Source organism: Ictalurus furcatus, chromosome 1, assembly GCF_023375685.1.
Source record: "Ictalurus furcatus strain D&B chromosome 1, Billie_1.0, whole genome shotgun sequence".
In the NCBI taxonomy this organism is placed as follows: Eukaryota; Metazoa; Chordata; class Actinopteri; order Siluriformes; family Ictaluridae; genus Ictalurus; species Ictalurus furcatus.
In genome coordinates, this window is record NC_071255.1 from 4,263,033 (window position 1) to 4,279,611 (window position 16,579).

General features: G+C 36.2%; 3 protein-coding genes across 5 annotated transcripts; all 3 read left to right on the forward strand.

The window, feature by feature from the left end:
• The first annotated feature begins 1,903 nt into the window (after nt 1-1,903).
• Nucleotides 1,904-4,529, forward strand: LOC128605417 (C-C chemokine receptor type 5-like). Its single transcript, XM_053620827.1, has 2 exons — nt 1,904-2,610; nt 3,366-4,529. The coding sequence occupies exons 1-2, from the start codon at nt 2,589-2,591 to the stop codon at nt 4,412-4,414; spliced, it is 1,071 nt and encodes a 356-aa protein (XP_053476802.1). The 5' UTR covers nt 1,904-2,588; the 3' UTR covers nt 4,415-4,529.
• A 1,314-nt stretch (nt 4,530-5,843) lies between these two features.
• LOC128605432 (C-C chemokine receptor type 4-like) lies at nt 5,844-9,362 on the forward strand. Of its 2 annotated transcripts, none has more exons than XM_053620861.1 (2): nt 5,844-7,250; nt 7,991-9,362. In XM_053620861.1, exon 2 carries the CDS (start codon nt 8,295-8,297, stop codon nt 9,273-9,275), a length of 981 nt encoding a protein of 326 aa, XP_053476836.1. In that variant the 5' UTR covers nt 5,844-7,250; nt 7,991-8,294; the 3' UTR covers nt 9,276-9,362. The 2 variants fall into 2 exon arrangements, with proteins under 2 accessions (XP_053476836.1, XP_053476831.1); XM_053620856.1 differs by having other exon boundaries at nt 8,236-9,362.
• A 1,471-nt stretch (nt 9,363-10,833) lies between these two features.
• Nucleotides 10,834-14,495, forward strand: LOC128605426 (C-C chemokine receptor type 5-like). 2 transcript variants are annotated; one of them, XM_053620838.1, is made up of 2 exons: nt 10,834-12,205; nt 13,190-14,495. In XM_053620838.1, the coding sequence occupies exons 1-2, from the start codon at nt 12,178-12,180 to the stop codon at nt 14,227-14,229; spliced, it is 1,068 nt and encodes a 355-aa protein (XP_053476813.1). In that variant the 5' UTR covers nt 10,834-12,177; the 3' UTR covers nt 14,230-14,495. The 2 variants fall into 2 exon arrangements, 1 of the variants encoding a protein (XP_053476813.1); XR_008385550.1 differs by having other exon boundaries at nt 12,156-12,205; nt 12,944-13,242.
• The last annotated feature ends 2,084 nt before the right edge of the window (nt 14,496-16,579 follow it).

The window sequence follows — 16,579 nt, forward strand, 5'->3', positions numbered from 1 at the left end:
TTTAGGAAAATAAGGCTCTGGGTCCACTGTGACCCTGACAGGGATGATGCACTTCAAAAGGAGGAATGAATTCCTCATCTTTTAAAAAAAAAAATTATTTATTTATTAATTTTCATATGATTCATTTACATGTGATTCATTTACATGTGATTCATTTACATGTGATTCATTTACCTTTTCTCTTCTCTCCTCCCTTCCCTTTCCCAAATATTTCATTGAGAAGAAGAAAAAACAAAACAAAAAAAAAAACACAAAACAAAAACCCACCCCCCGCCCACCCCCGCCTCATTATGGCTACTCAGTAACTGTCGCTGGTTATATAAATATTATAAAACCCAAGAACAAGCACAAAAATTTAAGTGGAAAGTGTCTGTAACTCCATAAAGTATACAATAAAGGGACGCCATTTATAAAAAAAAAAAAAAAAAATTCATCTAATTTAGGAGCGTATACAATACCTGTCTTTGCATTAGAGTACCAGCAACTATAATATATCTACCGTTCGCATCAGCGATAACGTTAGTGGACGAAAACTGTAACCTTTTGTCAATTAAAATAGCGACCCCTCCTACTTTCAAATTAAAGTTCGAGTGGAAGACGTTTCAAATATGTAAAAACCTTACATCTCTTGACAGGATTACCTCTGACGTTCCAACAAATAAATCTTAAAGGCGTGTCTGTCCCAGCCGGAGTGGGACCCCCCCATGAATTCCTCCTCTTAACATCCTGACAGTAAAGCAGCTTGTACATGTCTTTTGGGTATCAACGTGTTTGCACATGTTTTTACATGCCAGTTTTGTCTCAACGGACAAACAGTTTATTCAATGTCTGAGAAGGAAGTCGTTCAGTGACTATAAATCCGATATGGCTGATAGCATCTATGTGTTCTTTAGATTATACATGCATTACGAGCGAGTTTCTAAATTGAAACCTGTACAGCTAAGTTCGTGCCAGAAGTGCTGATATCATCACATCATTACATCACAAAGATATTTAATACTAGCATATGGCATCTGCATGTACACAGTGAGGCTTTCACAACACTGTAAAACTGGATAGTTCATTTAACTCAAAACATTTGAGGAAACTAATGACCTCAAAATGTTTAAGGTAATTAAATTTCTTTAAGCCAAATACACTTAAATATAACAAAAATTGAACTCAAACTTTGTAATTTAAAATTAATTTTTGTTATATATAAGTGTATTTGGCTTAAAGAAATTGATTTATCAATTTAAACATTTTGAGGTCATTAGTTTCCTCAAATGTTTTGAGTTAAATGAACTTATCCTGTTTTACAGTGCAATATGTAAGTGGAAAAACCTAATATAGGTAAGATATAGCGGCTCTCGAGATGCTGTAATTGGCTACCACTAGCACGGCATCGTCTTGGAATATCATAACAATATAAATTCTTTTTTCTTAAATATCGAGTACTACTCCAGGAATGTCATCCCTGTAGTGCTGGAGTATTACCCATTCTTGGCCTTAAACAGGATAAAAATGAATTCTATAGCAGGAGGCTTTAATCGTGTCCTCAGTTCAACCAAGCAGGAGTCATACTAATTCCACTTTTTAAAGCAATTGAATCAATTTTAATCTAAAGTTGGCTGGAGACTCTGATCACACACATAACCCTGCTCTATGTCATCATATTCATCGTGTACCAGAATTTCTATCAAGTATAGTTGTCTATATAGAACCATTGCTCTGTATTGTACTTTGTACTGTGTTCTTGGAGTCTTTTTACTTCCTCTTGTTTTGCAAATTACCCGTAATAACATGGTGAACCCACAGGATAAAATATTGAGGCCATGCAATAAATATATTGATGTTATGAGATAATATATTGAGACCTATAAGATAATAATATAGGTCTCAATATATTATAAAAAATATTGAAGCCACAAGTCAATATCTTGAGGCCACAAATGAATATATTGTGGCCATGAGTTAACATTGAGGCTATGAGATAATATATAGAGGCCAAAAAAAAAAAGTAGTGGTCATGAAATTCTATAACTTGAGCCTCCGATGAAATATTTTGCAGGAACAGGTGAAAAAGTCTATTTGCTTTGAGAATTTGCTTAAGGTGGTGTGGGCTAATGTTACATCCTTGTCACAAGGGCAGTGACTCCAGCATCTATTTATGCATCGTTCCAAGATAATAAAGTATAAGATTATTAATCATTTCCATGTGTGCTATCCTGTGAACACATCAGTCTAATTCACTAGGTTTTTCTGTCTCACACATTTTACTATGAATGTTAATGAGACATATCATATGAAGCAGGCTGCTGCATCATTTAAAGGAGTCTGCCTTTAAAATCTGTTAACATTCGACTATAATCCATATTTATACTGTTAATCTGTCCCAGGGCTTAGATTGGCTTGTACAGTTCCTATTTGTGGTATGTTGTAAATTTACAAAATGTTTTTTTGGATTCGCATGTTTCTGTTTGGTTGTAAATAACTCTTCTGGCAACAAGACAAAGCTCCACCTTACGAAAGCTTCCCTTTTAAGCACGGCATCTTGTTAGAATACACAGTCTGTTTCACAATCTTTCTTGGGCTGATGAGAGACGCTCATGACATTCTTCAACATGACAAGTAGGTTTCCATTTTAAGTTACTTTCTGCTCATTAATTCTTATTAGTACAATCAGTAAACTGTGTGTAAAATTTCTTAGACAGAGAGCTGGAAAACTATTTTTAAACATGGGATTATCACTAAGCATTAAATAGTCAGTTTTTGTTTTTAGCAAGCTTCAATTTATGGACAAAAGCACTGAAAAGTGTTTTGACAGTTCATAAATGTACCATTGTACTACAATGCAGACTTTCTTTTCGATATGAAATGTGTGAGAAATGATTCATCAACAAACAACCCCAAAGAGTTGAGTTCTATTTTAGTCATAAAGGAAAAAAAAAACCAACAACAACAAAAAAAAAACCATGGGGAAATGATAAGCATTTGTCCATTAGCCTGGTTTCCATCAATACAAACCTTTTTTTGATCTTGTAGAGATGTAGAAATGACTTAAACTGGGTTCTTTGTCTCTCTAACTGAAGATCAGCTCTGATTATGTTGATGAGTTTCTGAGTCTTTTATCTGAATACAGATTCTCAAAAATAAAAAAACTTGGGTTGACATGAATGTTTTTACACTGTTTAGAGTAGATTACTGAAAATAGCCAATATCTATAGCTGGTGATAGATCACATTTGCACCAGTATCTTAAAGACACCATTTTTTTTGTGAACCAATTATAATTTCAACTGCAGCATTAGCCTATTTTCTGTTTTTTTTTCTTCTGCTTTTTAACATTTGATGAGACCACTGTTTCTTCTGTCCCCCCCCAAACAGCTAAGGAGTATTCTGATTACTACAACCTAACAAATTGTAGTTTCCCAGTCTGCAAAAACAACAACATAATGGACTTCAGCCAAGTCTTCCTACCTACCCTTTACAGCATCGTCTTAATCTTGGGGTTAATTGGCAATGGCCTGGTGCTGTGTGTCCTGGTCAAGTACCACAAAAGTTCCAACATGTCAGATCTGTGTCTCTTCAACCTGGCTATTTCAGACCTCCTCTTCCTGATCTCATTGCCTTTTTGGGCTCACTACGCTGCCATCTCTGAGTGGACCTTCGGGGGCTTCATGTGTCATGCAGTGACAGCGCTCTACATGCTGGGATTCTATGGAAGTATCTTCTTCATGATCCTCATGACCATTGACCGCTACACTGTCATTGTCCACACCTACACCTCCCTCTTCTCCAAGCACCGGTCTGTCAGAGCTAGCATAGCCCTGGCTTTGTTTATATGGGCACTTAGCTTGGGAGCTTCTCTGCCAAACATCATTTTCTCTCAAGTGAAGAATGAATCACATGGATGGACATGCAAAGAGGAATATCCTGAAGGATCAGCGTGGAAGCCATTCTCTTACATTGAGCTGAACATCCTCGGCTTGATCATTCCTCTCTCAGTGATGGTGTTCTGCTACTCGCGCATCATCCCCATCTTAATGACGATGAAATCTCAGAAGAAACACAAAGCTGTCAGGCTCATGCTGGTCTTAGTCATTGTTTTCTTCCTCTTCTGGACGCCCTACAACATCGTCATCTTCCTGAAGTTCCTGCATCACTTGGGCTACATGAGCACCTGTCAGTGGCATCAGGACCTGAGCATGGCTATGCAGTGGGTGGAAACCATAGCGTTCAGTCACTGCTGCCTCAACCCCATAATCTACGCCTTTGTAGGGCAGAAATTCAGAAATTTATTTCTAAAGATCCTGAAAGAATGGTTTCCTCTTTGCTTTGGGCATTGCATGACAACTGAGTTCTCAGAGAGGAGGACCATTAGGTTCTCACACACCTCAGTGATTTCCAGCTCAAAGTCAAATTCAATATTGTAAGCATTATCACGTTTAATGAACTATTAAGTCTTATTATGTCTCTTTTGTCAGTATTTCAGTTGTCGTACTGTTTGGACAGTGTAACCAATGTGAAGTAAAGTTACTAATACTGTTGTTACGTACTATTTGTTGATTATTTTCTGATATTGATAATGTAAAATGTCATGCTGTTTTACTTGTTAAGAGAGAACAATGAACACTGTATTATATAATATATAATACAGCACATAAAAGTGTGCTGTTTTAGGAAAATAAGGCTCTGGGTCCACTGTGACCCTGACAGGGATGATGCACTTCAAAAGGAGGAATGAATTCCTCATCTTTTTAAAAAAAAAAAAATTTATTTATTAATTTTCATATGATTCATTTACATGTGATTCATTTACATGTGATTCATTTTCATGTGATTCATTTACCTTTTCTCTTCTCTCCTCCCTTCCCTTTCCCAAATATTTCATGGAGAAGAAGAACCCCCCCCCCAAATAAACAACACCCCCCCCCCCCCCCCGGCTCATTATGGCTACTCAATAACTGTCGGTGGTTATATAAATATTGTAAAACCCAAGAACTGGCACAAAAATTTAAGTGGAAAGTGTCTGTAACTCCATAAAGTATACAATAAAGGGACGCCATTTATAAAAAAAATAAATTAATAAAAAATTCATCTAAGTTAGGAGCGTATACAATACCTGTCTTTGCATTAGAGTACCAGCAACTATTATATATCTACCGTTCGCATCAGCGATAACGTTAGTGGACGAAAACTGTAACCTTTTGTCAATTAAAATAGCGACCCCTCCTACTTTCAAATTAAAGTTCGAGTGGAAGACGTTTCAAATATGTAAAAACCTTACATCTCTTGACAGGATTACCTCTGACGTTCCAACAAATAAATCTTAAAGGCGTGTCTGTCCCTGCCGGAGTGGGACCCCCCCATGAATTCCTCCTCTTAACATGCTGACAGTAAAGCAGCTTGTACATGTCTTTTGGGTATCAACGTGTTTGCACATGTTTTTACATTCCAGTTTAGTCTCAACGGACAAACAGTTTATTCAATGTCTGAGAAGGAAGTCGTTCAGTGACTATAAATCCGATATGGCTGATAGCATCTATGTGTTCTTTAGATTATACATGCATTACGAGCGAGTTTCTAAATTGAAACCTGTACAGCTAAGTTCGTGCCAGAAGTGCTGATATCATTACATCATTACATCACAAAGATATTTAATACTAGCATATGGCATCTGCATGTACACAGTGAGGCTTTCACAACACTGTAAAACTGGATAGTTCATTTAACTCAAAACATTTGAGGAAACTAATGACCTCAAAATGTTTAAGGTAATTAAATTTCTTTAAGCCAAATACACTTAAATATAACAAAAATTGAACTCAAACTTTGTAATTTAAAATTAATTTTTGTTATATATAAGTGTATTTGGCTTAAAGAAATTGATTTATCAATTTAAACATTTTGAGGTCATTAGTTTCCTCAAATGTTTTGAGTTAAATGAACTTATCCGGTTTTACAGTGCAATATGTAAGTGGAAAAACCTAATATAGGTAAAATATAGCGGCTCTCGAGATGCTGTAATTGGCTACCACTAGCACGGCATCGTCTTGGAATATCATAACAATATAAATTCTTTTTTCTTAAATATCGAGTACTACTCCAGGAATGTCATCCCTGTAGTGCTGGAGTATAACCCATACTTGGCCTTAAACAGGATAAAAATGAATTCTATAGCAGGAGGCTTTAATCGTGTCCTCAGTTCAACCAAGCAGGAGTCATACTAATTCCACTTTTTAAAGCAATTGAATCAATTTTAATCTAAAGTTGGCTGGAGACTCTGATCACACACATAACCCTGCTCTATGTCATCATATTCATCGTGTACCAGAATTTCTATCAAGTATAGTTGTCTATATAGAACCATTGCTCTGTATTGTACTTTGTACTGTGTTCTTGGAGTCTTTTTACTTCCTCTTGTTTTGCAAATTACCCGTAATAACATGGTGAACCCACAGGATAAAATATTGAGGCCATGCAATAAATATATTGATGTTATGAGATAATATATTGAGACCTATAAGATAATAATATAGGTCTCAATATATTATAAAAATATTGAAGCCACAAGTTGATATCTTGAGGCCACAAATGAATATATTGTGGCCATGAGTTAACATTGAGGCTATGAGATAATATATAGAGGCCAAAAAAAAAAGTGGTCATGAAATTCTATAACTTGAGCCTCCGATGAAATATTTTGCAGGAACAGGTGAAAAAGTCTATTTGCTTTGAGAATTTGCTTAAGCTGGTGTGGGCTAATGTTACATCCTTGTCACAAGGGCAGTGACTCCAGCATCTATTTATGCATCGTTCCAAGATAATAAAGTATAAGATTATTAATCATTTCCATGTGTGCTATCCTGTGAACACATCAGTCTAATTCACTAGGTTTTTCTGTCTCACACATTTTACTATGAATGTGAATGAGACATATCATATGAAGCAGGCTGCTGCATCATTTAAAGGAGTCTGCCTTTAAAATCTGTTAACATTCGACTATAATCCATATTTATACTGTTAATCCGTCCCAGAGCTTAGATTGGCTTGTACAGTTCCTATTTGTGGTATGTTGTAAATTTACAAAATGTTTTTTTGGATTCGCATGTTTCTGTTTGGTTGTAAATAACTCTTCTGGCAACAAGACAAAGCTCCACCTTACGAAAGCTTCCCTTTTAAGCACGGCGTCTTGTTAGAATACATAGTCTGTTTCACAATCTTTCTTGGGCTGACGAGAGAGGCTCATGACATTCTTCAACATGACAAGTAGGTTTCCATTTTAAGTTACTTTCTGCTCATTAATTCTTATTAGTACAATCAGTAAACTGTGTGTAAAATTTCTTAGACAGAGAGCTGGAAAACTATTTTTAAACATGGGATTATCACTAAGCATTAAATAGTCAGTTTTTGTTTTTAGCAAGCTTCAATTTATGGACAAAAGCACTGAAAAGTGTTTTGACAGTTCATAAGTGTACCATTGTACTACAATGCAGACTTTCTTTTCGATATGAAATGTGTGAGAAATGATTCATCAACAAACAACCCCAAAGAGTTGAGTTCTATTTTAGCCATAAAGAAAAAAAAAAACAAAAACCCATGGGGAAATGATAAGCATTTGTCCATTAGCCTGATTTCCATCAATACAAACCTTTTTTTTGATCTTGTAGAGATGTAGAGATGACTTAAACTGGGTTCGTTGTCTCTCTAACTGAAGAGCAGCTCTGATTATGTTGATGAGTTTCTGGGTATTTTATCTGAATACAGATTCTCAAAAATAAAAAAACTTGGGTTGACATGAATGTTTTTACACTGTTTAGAGTAGATTACTGAAAATAGCCAATATCTATAGCTGGTGATAGATCACATTTGCACCAGTATCTTAAAGACACCATTTTTTTTGTGAACCAATTATAATTTCAACTGTAGCATTAGCCTTTTTTCTGTTTTTTTTTTTCTGCTTTTTAACATTTGATGAGACCACTGTTTCTTCTGTCCCCCCCAAACAGCTAAGGAGTATTCTGATTACTACAACCTAACAAATTGTAGTTTCCAAGTCTGCAAAAACAACAACATAATGGACTTCAGCCAAGTCTTCCTACCTACCCTTTACAGCATTGTCTTCCATTGCTTCTTACTTCTTATTGCTTTTAAAACAGTTAGCTTGCTTACTTGCTTTTGTATACATTATTACACTGTAATTTTCTCATGCAACATGTCATAATAAGACGTTTCCCCCCCCCTCCATAAACAGCTAAGGATGATTACAACAGATCACTGCATGACTTCTCACCCTGCAATAATACCAACGTAATGGCATTCAGCCAAACCTTCCTCCCTTCCCTCTACAGCATCGTATTCATTGTAGGGTTAATTGGCAATGGCCTGGTGCTGTGTGTCCTGGTCAAGTACCACAAAAGGTCCAACATGTCAGATCTGTGTCTCTTCAACCTGGCTATTTCAGACCTCCTCTTCCTGATCTCATTGCCTTTTTGGGCTCACTACGCTGCCATCTCTGAGTGGACCTTCGGGGGCTTCATGTGTCATGCAGTGACAGTGCTCTACATGCTGGGATTCTATGGAAGTATCTTCTTCATGATCCTCATGACCATTGACCGCTACACTGTCATTGTCCACACCTACACCTCCCTCTTCTCCAAGCACCGGTCTGTCAGAGCTAGCATAGCCCTGGCTTTGTTTATATGGGCACTTAGCTTGGGAGCTTCTCTGCCAAACATCATTTTCTCTCAAGTGAAGAATGAATCTTATGGATGGACATGCAAAGCGGAATATCCTGAAGGATCAGCGTGGAAGCCATTCTCTTACATTGAGCTGAACATCCTCGGCTTGATCATTCCTCTCTCGGTGATGGTGTTCTGCTACTCACATATCATCCCCATCTTAATGACGATGAAATCTCAGAAGAAACACAAAGCTGTCAAGCTCATGCTGGTCTTAGTCATTGTTTTCTTCCTCTTCTGGATGCCCTACAACATCGTCATCTTCCTGATGTTCCTGCATCACTTGGGCTACATGAGCACCTGTCAGTGGCATCAGGACCTGAGCATGGCTATGCAGTGGGTGGAAACCATAGCGTTCAGTCACTGCTGCCTCAACCCCATAATCTACGCCTTTGTGGGGCAGAAATTCAGAAATTTATTTCTAAAGATCCTGAAAGAATGGTTTCCTCTTTGCTTTGGGCATTGCACGACAACTGAGTTCTCAGAGAGGAGGACCATTAGGTTCTCATGCACCTCAGTGATTTCCAGCTCAAAGTCAAATTCAATATTGTAAGCATTATCACGTTTAATGAACTATTAAGTCTTATTATGTCTCTTTTGTCTGTATTTCAGTAAAGTAAAGTTACTAATACTGTTGTTACATACTGTTTGTTGATTATTTTCTGATATTGATAATGTAAAATGTCATGCTGTTTTACTTGTTAAGAGAGAACAGTGAACACTGTATTATATAATATACAATACAGCACATAAAAGTGTGCTGTTTTAGGAAAATAAGGCTCTGGGTCCACTGTGACCCTGACAGGGATGATGCACTTCAAAAGGAGGAATGAATTCCTCATCTTTTTTTAAAAAAAAAAAAATTATTTATTCATTTTCATATGATTCATTTACATGTGATTCATTTACATGTGATTCATTTTCATGTGATTCATATTCATGTGATTCATTTACATGTGATTCATTTTCATGTGATTCATTTTCATGTAATTCATTTACCTTTTCTCTTCTGTCCTCCCTTCCCTTTCCCAAATATTTCATTGAGAAGAAGAACCCCCCCCAAAAAATAAACACCCCCCCCCCCCCCCCGCTCATTATGGCTACTCAATAACTGTCGCTGGTTATATAAATATTATAAAACCCAAGAACAGGCACAAAAATTTAAGTGGAAAGTGTCTGTAACTCCATAAAGTATACAATAAAGGGATGCCATTTATATATAAAAAATAAAATAATTAAAGAATAAATAAATAAATAAATGAATGAATAAATAAATAAATAAATAATAATAAAAAATCATCTAAGTTAGGAGCGTATACAATACCTGTCTTTGCATTAGAGTACCAGCAACTATAATATATCTACCGTTCGCATCAGCGATAACGTTAGTGGACGAAAACTGTAACCTTTTGTCAATTAAAATAGCGACCCCTCCTACTTTCAAATTAAAGTTCGAGTGGAAGACGTTTCAAATATGTAAAAACCTTACATCTCTTGACAGGATTACCTCTGACGTTCCAACAAATAAATCTTAAAGGCGTGCCTGTCCCAGCCGGAGTGGGACCCCCCCATGAATTCCTCCTCTTAACATGCTGACAGTAAAGCAGCTTGAACATGTCTTTTGGGTATCAACGTGTTTGCACATGTTTTTACATTCCAGTTTAGTCTCAACGGACAAACAGTTTATTCAATGTCTGAGAAGGAAGTCGTTCAGTGACTATAAATCCGATATGGCTGATAGCATCTATGTGTTCTTTAGATTATACATGCATTACGAGCGAGTTTCTAAATTGAAACCTGTACAGCTAAGTTCGTGCCAGAAGTGCTGATATCATCACATCATTACATCACAAAGATATTTAATACTAGCATATGGCATCTGCATGTACACAGTGAGGCTTTCACAACACTGTAAAACTGGATAGTTCATTTAACTCAAAACATTTGAGGAAACTAATGACCTCAAAATGTTTAAGGTAATTAAATTTCTTTAAGCCAAATACACTTAAATATAACAAAAATTGAACTCAAACTTTGTAATTTAAAATTAATTTTTGTTATATATAAGTGTATTTGGCTTAAAGAAATTGATTTATCAATTTAAACATTTTGAGGTCATTAGTTTCCTCAAATGTTTTGAGTTAAATGAACTTATCTGGTTTTACAGTGCAATATGTAAGTGGAAAAACCTAATATAGGTAAGATATAGCGGCTCTCGAGATGCTGTAATTGGCTACCACTAGCACGGCATCGTCTTGGAATATCATAACAATATAAATTCTTTTTTCTTAAATATCGAGTACTACTCCAGGAATGTCATCCCTGTAGTGCTGGAGTATAACCCATACTTGTCCTTAAACAGGATAAAAATGAATTCTATAGCAGGAGGCTTTAATCATGTCCTCAGTTCAACCAAGCAGGAGTCATACTAATTCCACTTTTTAAAGCAATTGAATCAATTTTAATCTAAAGTTGGCTGGAGACTCTGATCACACACATAACCCTGCTCTATGTCATCATATTCATCGTGTACCAGAATTTCTATCAAGTATAGTTGTCTATATAGAACCATTGCTCTGTATTGTACTTTGTACTGTGTTCTTGGAGTCTTTTTACTTCCTCTTGTTCTGCAAATTACCCGTAATAACATGGTGAACACACAGGATAAAATATTGAGGCCATGAAATAAATATATTGATGTTATGAGATAATATATTGAGACCTATAAGATAATAATATAGGTCTCAATATATTATAAAAATATTGAAGCCACAAGTCGATATCTTGAGGCCACAAATGAATATATTGTGGCCATGAGTTAACATTGAGGCTATGAGATAATATATAGAGGCCAAAAAAAAAAAAAAAAAAAGGTAGTGGTCATGAAATTCTATAACTTGAGCCTCCGATGAAATATTTTGCAGGAACAGGTGAAAAAGTCTATTTGCTTTGAGAATTGCTTAAGCTGGTGTGGGCTAATGTTACATCCTTGTCACAAGGGCAGTGACTCAAGCATCTATTTATGCATCGTTCCAAGATAATAAAGTATAAGATTATTAATCATCTCCATGTGTGCTATCCTGTGAACACATCAGTCTAATTCACTAGGTTTTTCTGTCTCACACATTTTACTATGAATGTGAATGAGACATATCATATGAAGCAGGCTGCTGCATCATTTAAAGGAGTCTGCCTTTAAAATCTGTTAACATTCGACTATAATCCATATTTATACTGTTAATCCGTCCCAGGGCTTAGATTGGCTTGTACAGTTCCTATCTGTGGTATGTTGTAAATTTACAAAATGTTTTTTTGGATTCGCATGTTTCTGTTTGGTTGAAAATAACTCTTCTGGCAGCAAGACAAAGCCCCACCTTACGAAAGCTTCCCTTTTAAGCACGGCGTCTTGTTAGAATACACAGTCTGTTTCACAATCTTTCTTGGGCTGACGAGAGATGCTCATGACATTCTTCAACATGACAAGTAGGTTTCCATTTTAAGTTACTTTCTGCTCATTAATTCTTATTAGTACAATCAGTAAACTGTGTGTAAAATTTCTTAGACAGAGAGCTGGAAAACTATTTTTAAACATGGGATTATCACTAAGCATTAAATAGTCAGTTTTTGTTTTTAGCAAGCTTCAATTTATGGACAAAAGCACTGAAAAGTGTTTTGACAGTTCATAAGTGTACCATTGTACTACAATGCAGACTTTCTTTTCGATATGAAATGTGTGAGAAATGATTGATCAACAAACAACCCCAAAGAGTTGAGTTCTATTTTAGCCATAAAGAAAAAAAAAACAAAAACCCATGGGGAAATGATAAGCATTTGTCCATTAGCCTGATTTCCATCAATACAAACCTTTTTTTTGATCTTGTAGAGATGTAGAGATGACTTAAACTGGGTTCGTTGTCTCTCTAACTGAAGAGCAGCTCTGATTATGTTGATGAGTTTCTGGGTATTTTATCTGAATACAGATTCTCAAAAATAAAAAAACTTGGGTTGACATGAATGTTTTTACACTGTTTAGAGTAGATTACTGAAAATAGCCAATATCTATAGCTGGTGATAGATCACATTTGCACCAGTATCTTAAAGACACCATTTTTTTTGTGAACCAATTATAATTTCAACTGTAGCATTAGCCTTTTTTCTGTTTTTTTTTTCTGCTTTTTAACATTTGATGAGACCACTGTTTCTTCTGTCCCCCCCAAACAGCTAAGGAGTATTCTGATTACTACAACCTAACAAATTGTAGTTTCCAAGTCTGCAAAAACAACAACATAATGGACTTCAGCCAAGTCTTCCTACCTACCCTTTACAGCATTGTCTTCCATTGCTTCTTACTTCTTATTGCTTTTAAAACAGTTAGCTTGCTTACTTGCTTTTGTATACATTATTACACTGTAATTTTCTCATGCAACATGTCATAATAAGACGTTTCCCCCCCCCCTCCATAAACAGCTAAGGATGATTACAACAGATCACTGCATGACTTCTCACCCTGCAATAATACCAACGTATTGGCATTCAGCCAAACCTTCCTCCCTTCCCTCTACAGCATCGTATTCATTGTAGGGTTAATTGGCAATGGCCTGGTGCTGTGTGTCCTGGTCAAGTACCACAAAAGGTCCAACATGTCAGATCTGTGTCTCTTCAACCTGGCTATTTCAGACCTCCTCTTCCTGATCTCATTGCCTTTTTGGGCTCACTACGCTGCCATCTCTGAGTGGACCTTCGGGGGCTTCATGTGTCATGCAGTGACAGCGCTCTACATGCTGGGATTCTATGGAAGTATCTTCTTCATGATCCTCATGACCATTGACCGCTACACTGTCATTGTCCACACCTACACCTCCCTCTTCTCCAAGCACCGGTCTGTCAGAGCTAGCATAGCCCTGGCTTTGTTTATATGGGCACTTAGCTTGGGAGCTTCTCTGCCAAACATCATTTTCTCTCAAGTGAAGAATGAATCACATGGATGGACATGCAAAGAGGAATATCCTGAAGGATCAGCATGGAAGCCATTCTCTTACATTGAGCTGAACATCCTCGGCTTGATCATTCCTCTCTCAGTGATGGTGTTCTGCTACTCGCGCATCATCCCCATCTTAATGACGATGAAATCTCAGAAGAAACACAAAGCTGTCAGGCTCATGCTGGTCTTAGTCATTGTTTTCTTCCTCTTCTGGACGCCCTACAACATCGTCATCTTCCTGAAGTTCCTGCATCACTTGGACTACATGAGCACCTGTCAGTGGCATCAGGACCTGAGCATGGCTATGCAGTGGGTGGAAACCATAGCGTTCAGTCACTGCTGCCTCAACCCCATAATCTACGCCTTTGTAGGGCAGAAATTCAGAAATTTATTTCTAAAGATCCTGAAAGAATGGTTTCCTCTTTGCTTTGGGCATTGCATGACAACTGAGTTCTCAGAGAGGAGGACCATTAGGTTCTCACGCACCTCAGTGATTTCCAGCTCAAAGTCAAATTCAATATTGTAAGCATTATCACGTTTAATGAACTATTAAGTTTTATTATGTCTCTTTTGTCTGTATTTCAGTAAAGTAAAGTTACTAATACTGTTGTTACATACTGTTTGTTGATTATTTTCTGATATTGATAATGGAAAATGTCATGCTGTTTTACTTGTTAAGAGAGAACAATGAACACTGTATTATATAATATATAATACAGCACATAAAAGTGTGCTGTTTTAGGAAAATAAGGCTCTGGGTCCACTGTGACCCTGACAGGGATGATGCACTTCAAAAGGAGGAATGAATTCCTCATCTTTTTTAAAAAAAAATTATTTATTTATTCATTTTCATATGATTCATTTACATGTGATTCATTCACATGTGACTCATTTTCATGTGATTCAATTTCATGTGATTCATATTCATGTGATTCATTTACATGTGATTCATTTTCATGTGATTCATTTTCATGTAATTCATTTACCTTTTCTCTTCTCTCCTCCCTTCCCTTTCCCAAATATTTCATTGAGAAGAAGAACCCCCCCCCCAAAAAAATAAACACCCCCCCCCCCCCCCGCTCATTATGGCTACTCAATAACTGTCGCTGGTTATATAAATGTTATAAAACCCAAGAACAGGCACAAAAATTTAAGTGGAAAGTGTCTGTAACTCCATAAAGTATACAATAAAGGGATGCCATTTATATAAAAAAAATAAAATAATTAAAGAATAAATAAATAAATAAATAAATAAATAAATAATTTAAAAAAATCATCTAAGTTAGGAGCGTATACAATACCTGTCTTTGCATTAGAGTACCAGCAACTATAATATATCTACCGTTCGCATCAGCGATAATGTTAGTGGACGAAAACTGTAACCTTTTGTCAATTAAAATAGCGACCCCTCCTACTTTCAAATTAAAGTTCGAGTGGAAGACGTTTCAAATATGTAAAAACCTTACATCTCTTGACAGGATTACCTCTGACGTTCCAACAAATAAATCTTAAAGGCGTGCCTGTCCCAGCCGGAGTGGGACCCCCCCATGAATTCCTCCTCTTAACATGCTGACAGTAAAGCAGCTTGAACATGTCTTTTGGGTATCAATGTGTTTGCACATGTTTTTACATGCCAGTTTTGTCTCAACGGACAAACAGTTTATTCAATGTCTGAGAAGGAAGTCGTTCAGTGACTATAAATCCGATATGGCTGATAGCATCTATGTGTTCTTTAGATTATACATGCATTACGAGCGAGTTTCTAAATTGAAACCTGTACAGCTAAGTTCGTGCCAGAAGTGCTGATATCATTACATCATTACATCACAAAGATATTTAATACTAGCATATGGCATCTGCATGTACACAGTGAGGCTTTCACAACACTGTAAAACTGGATAGTTCATTTAACTCAAAACATTTGAGGAAACTAATGACCTCAAAATGTTTAAGGTAATTAAATTTCTTTAAGCCAAATACACTTAAATATAACAAAAATTGAACTCAAACTTTGTAATTTAAAATTAATTTTTGTTATATATAAGTGTATTCGGCTGAAAGAAATTGATTTATCAATTTAAACATTTTGAGGTCATTAGTTTCCTCAAATGTTTTGAGTTAAATGAACTTATCCGGTTTTACAGTGCAATATGTAAGTGGAAAAACCTAATATAGGTAAAATATAGCGGCTCTCGAGATGCTGTAATTGGCTACCACTAGCACGGCATCGTCTTGGAATATCATAACAATATAAATTCTTTTTTCTTAAATATCGAGTACTACTCCAGGAATGTCATCCCTGTAGTGCTGGAGTATAACCCATACTTGTCCTTAAACAGGATAAAAATGAATTCTATAGCAGGAGGCTTTAATCGTGTCCTCAGTTCAACCAAGCAGGAGTCATACTAATTCCACTTTTTAAAGCAATTGAATCAATTTTAAGCTAAAGTTGGCTGGAGACTCTGATCACACACATAACCCTGCTCTATGTCATCATATTCATCGTGTACCAGAATTTCTATCAAGTATAGTTGTCTATATAGAACCATTGCTCTGCATTGTACTTTGTACTGTGTTCTTGGAGTCTTTTTACTTCCTCTTGTTCTGCAAATTACCCGTAATAACATGGTGAACCCACAGGATAAAATATTGAGGCCATGAAATAAATATATTGATGTTATGAGATAATATATTGAGACCTATAAGATAATAATATAGGTCTCAATATATTATAAAAATATTGAAGCCACAAGTTGATATCTTGAGGCCACAAATGAATATATTGTGGCCATGAGTTAACATTGAGGCTATGAGATAATATATAGAGGCCAAAAAAAAAAGTGGTCATGAAATTCTATAACTTGAGCCTCCAATGA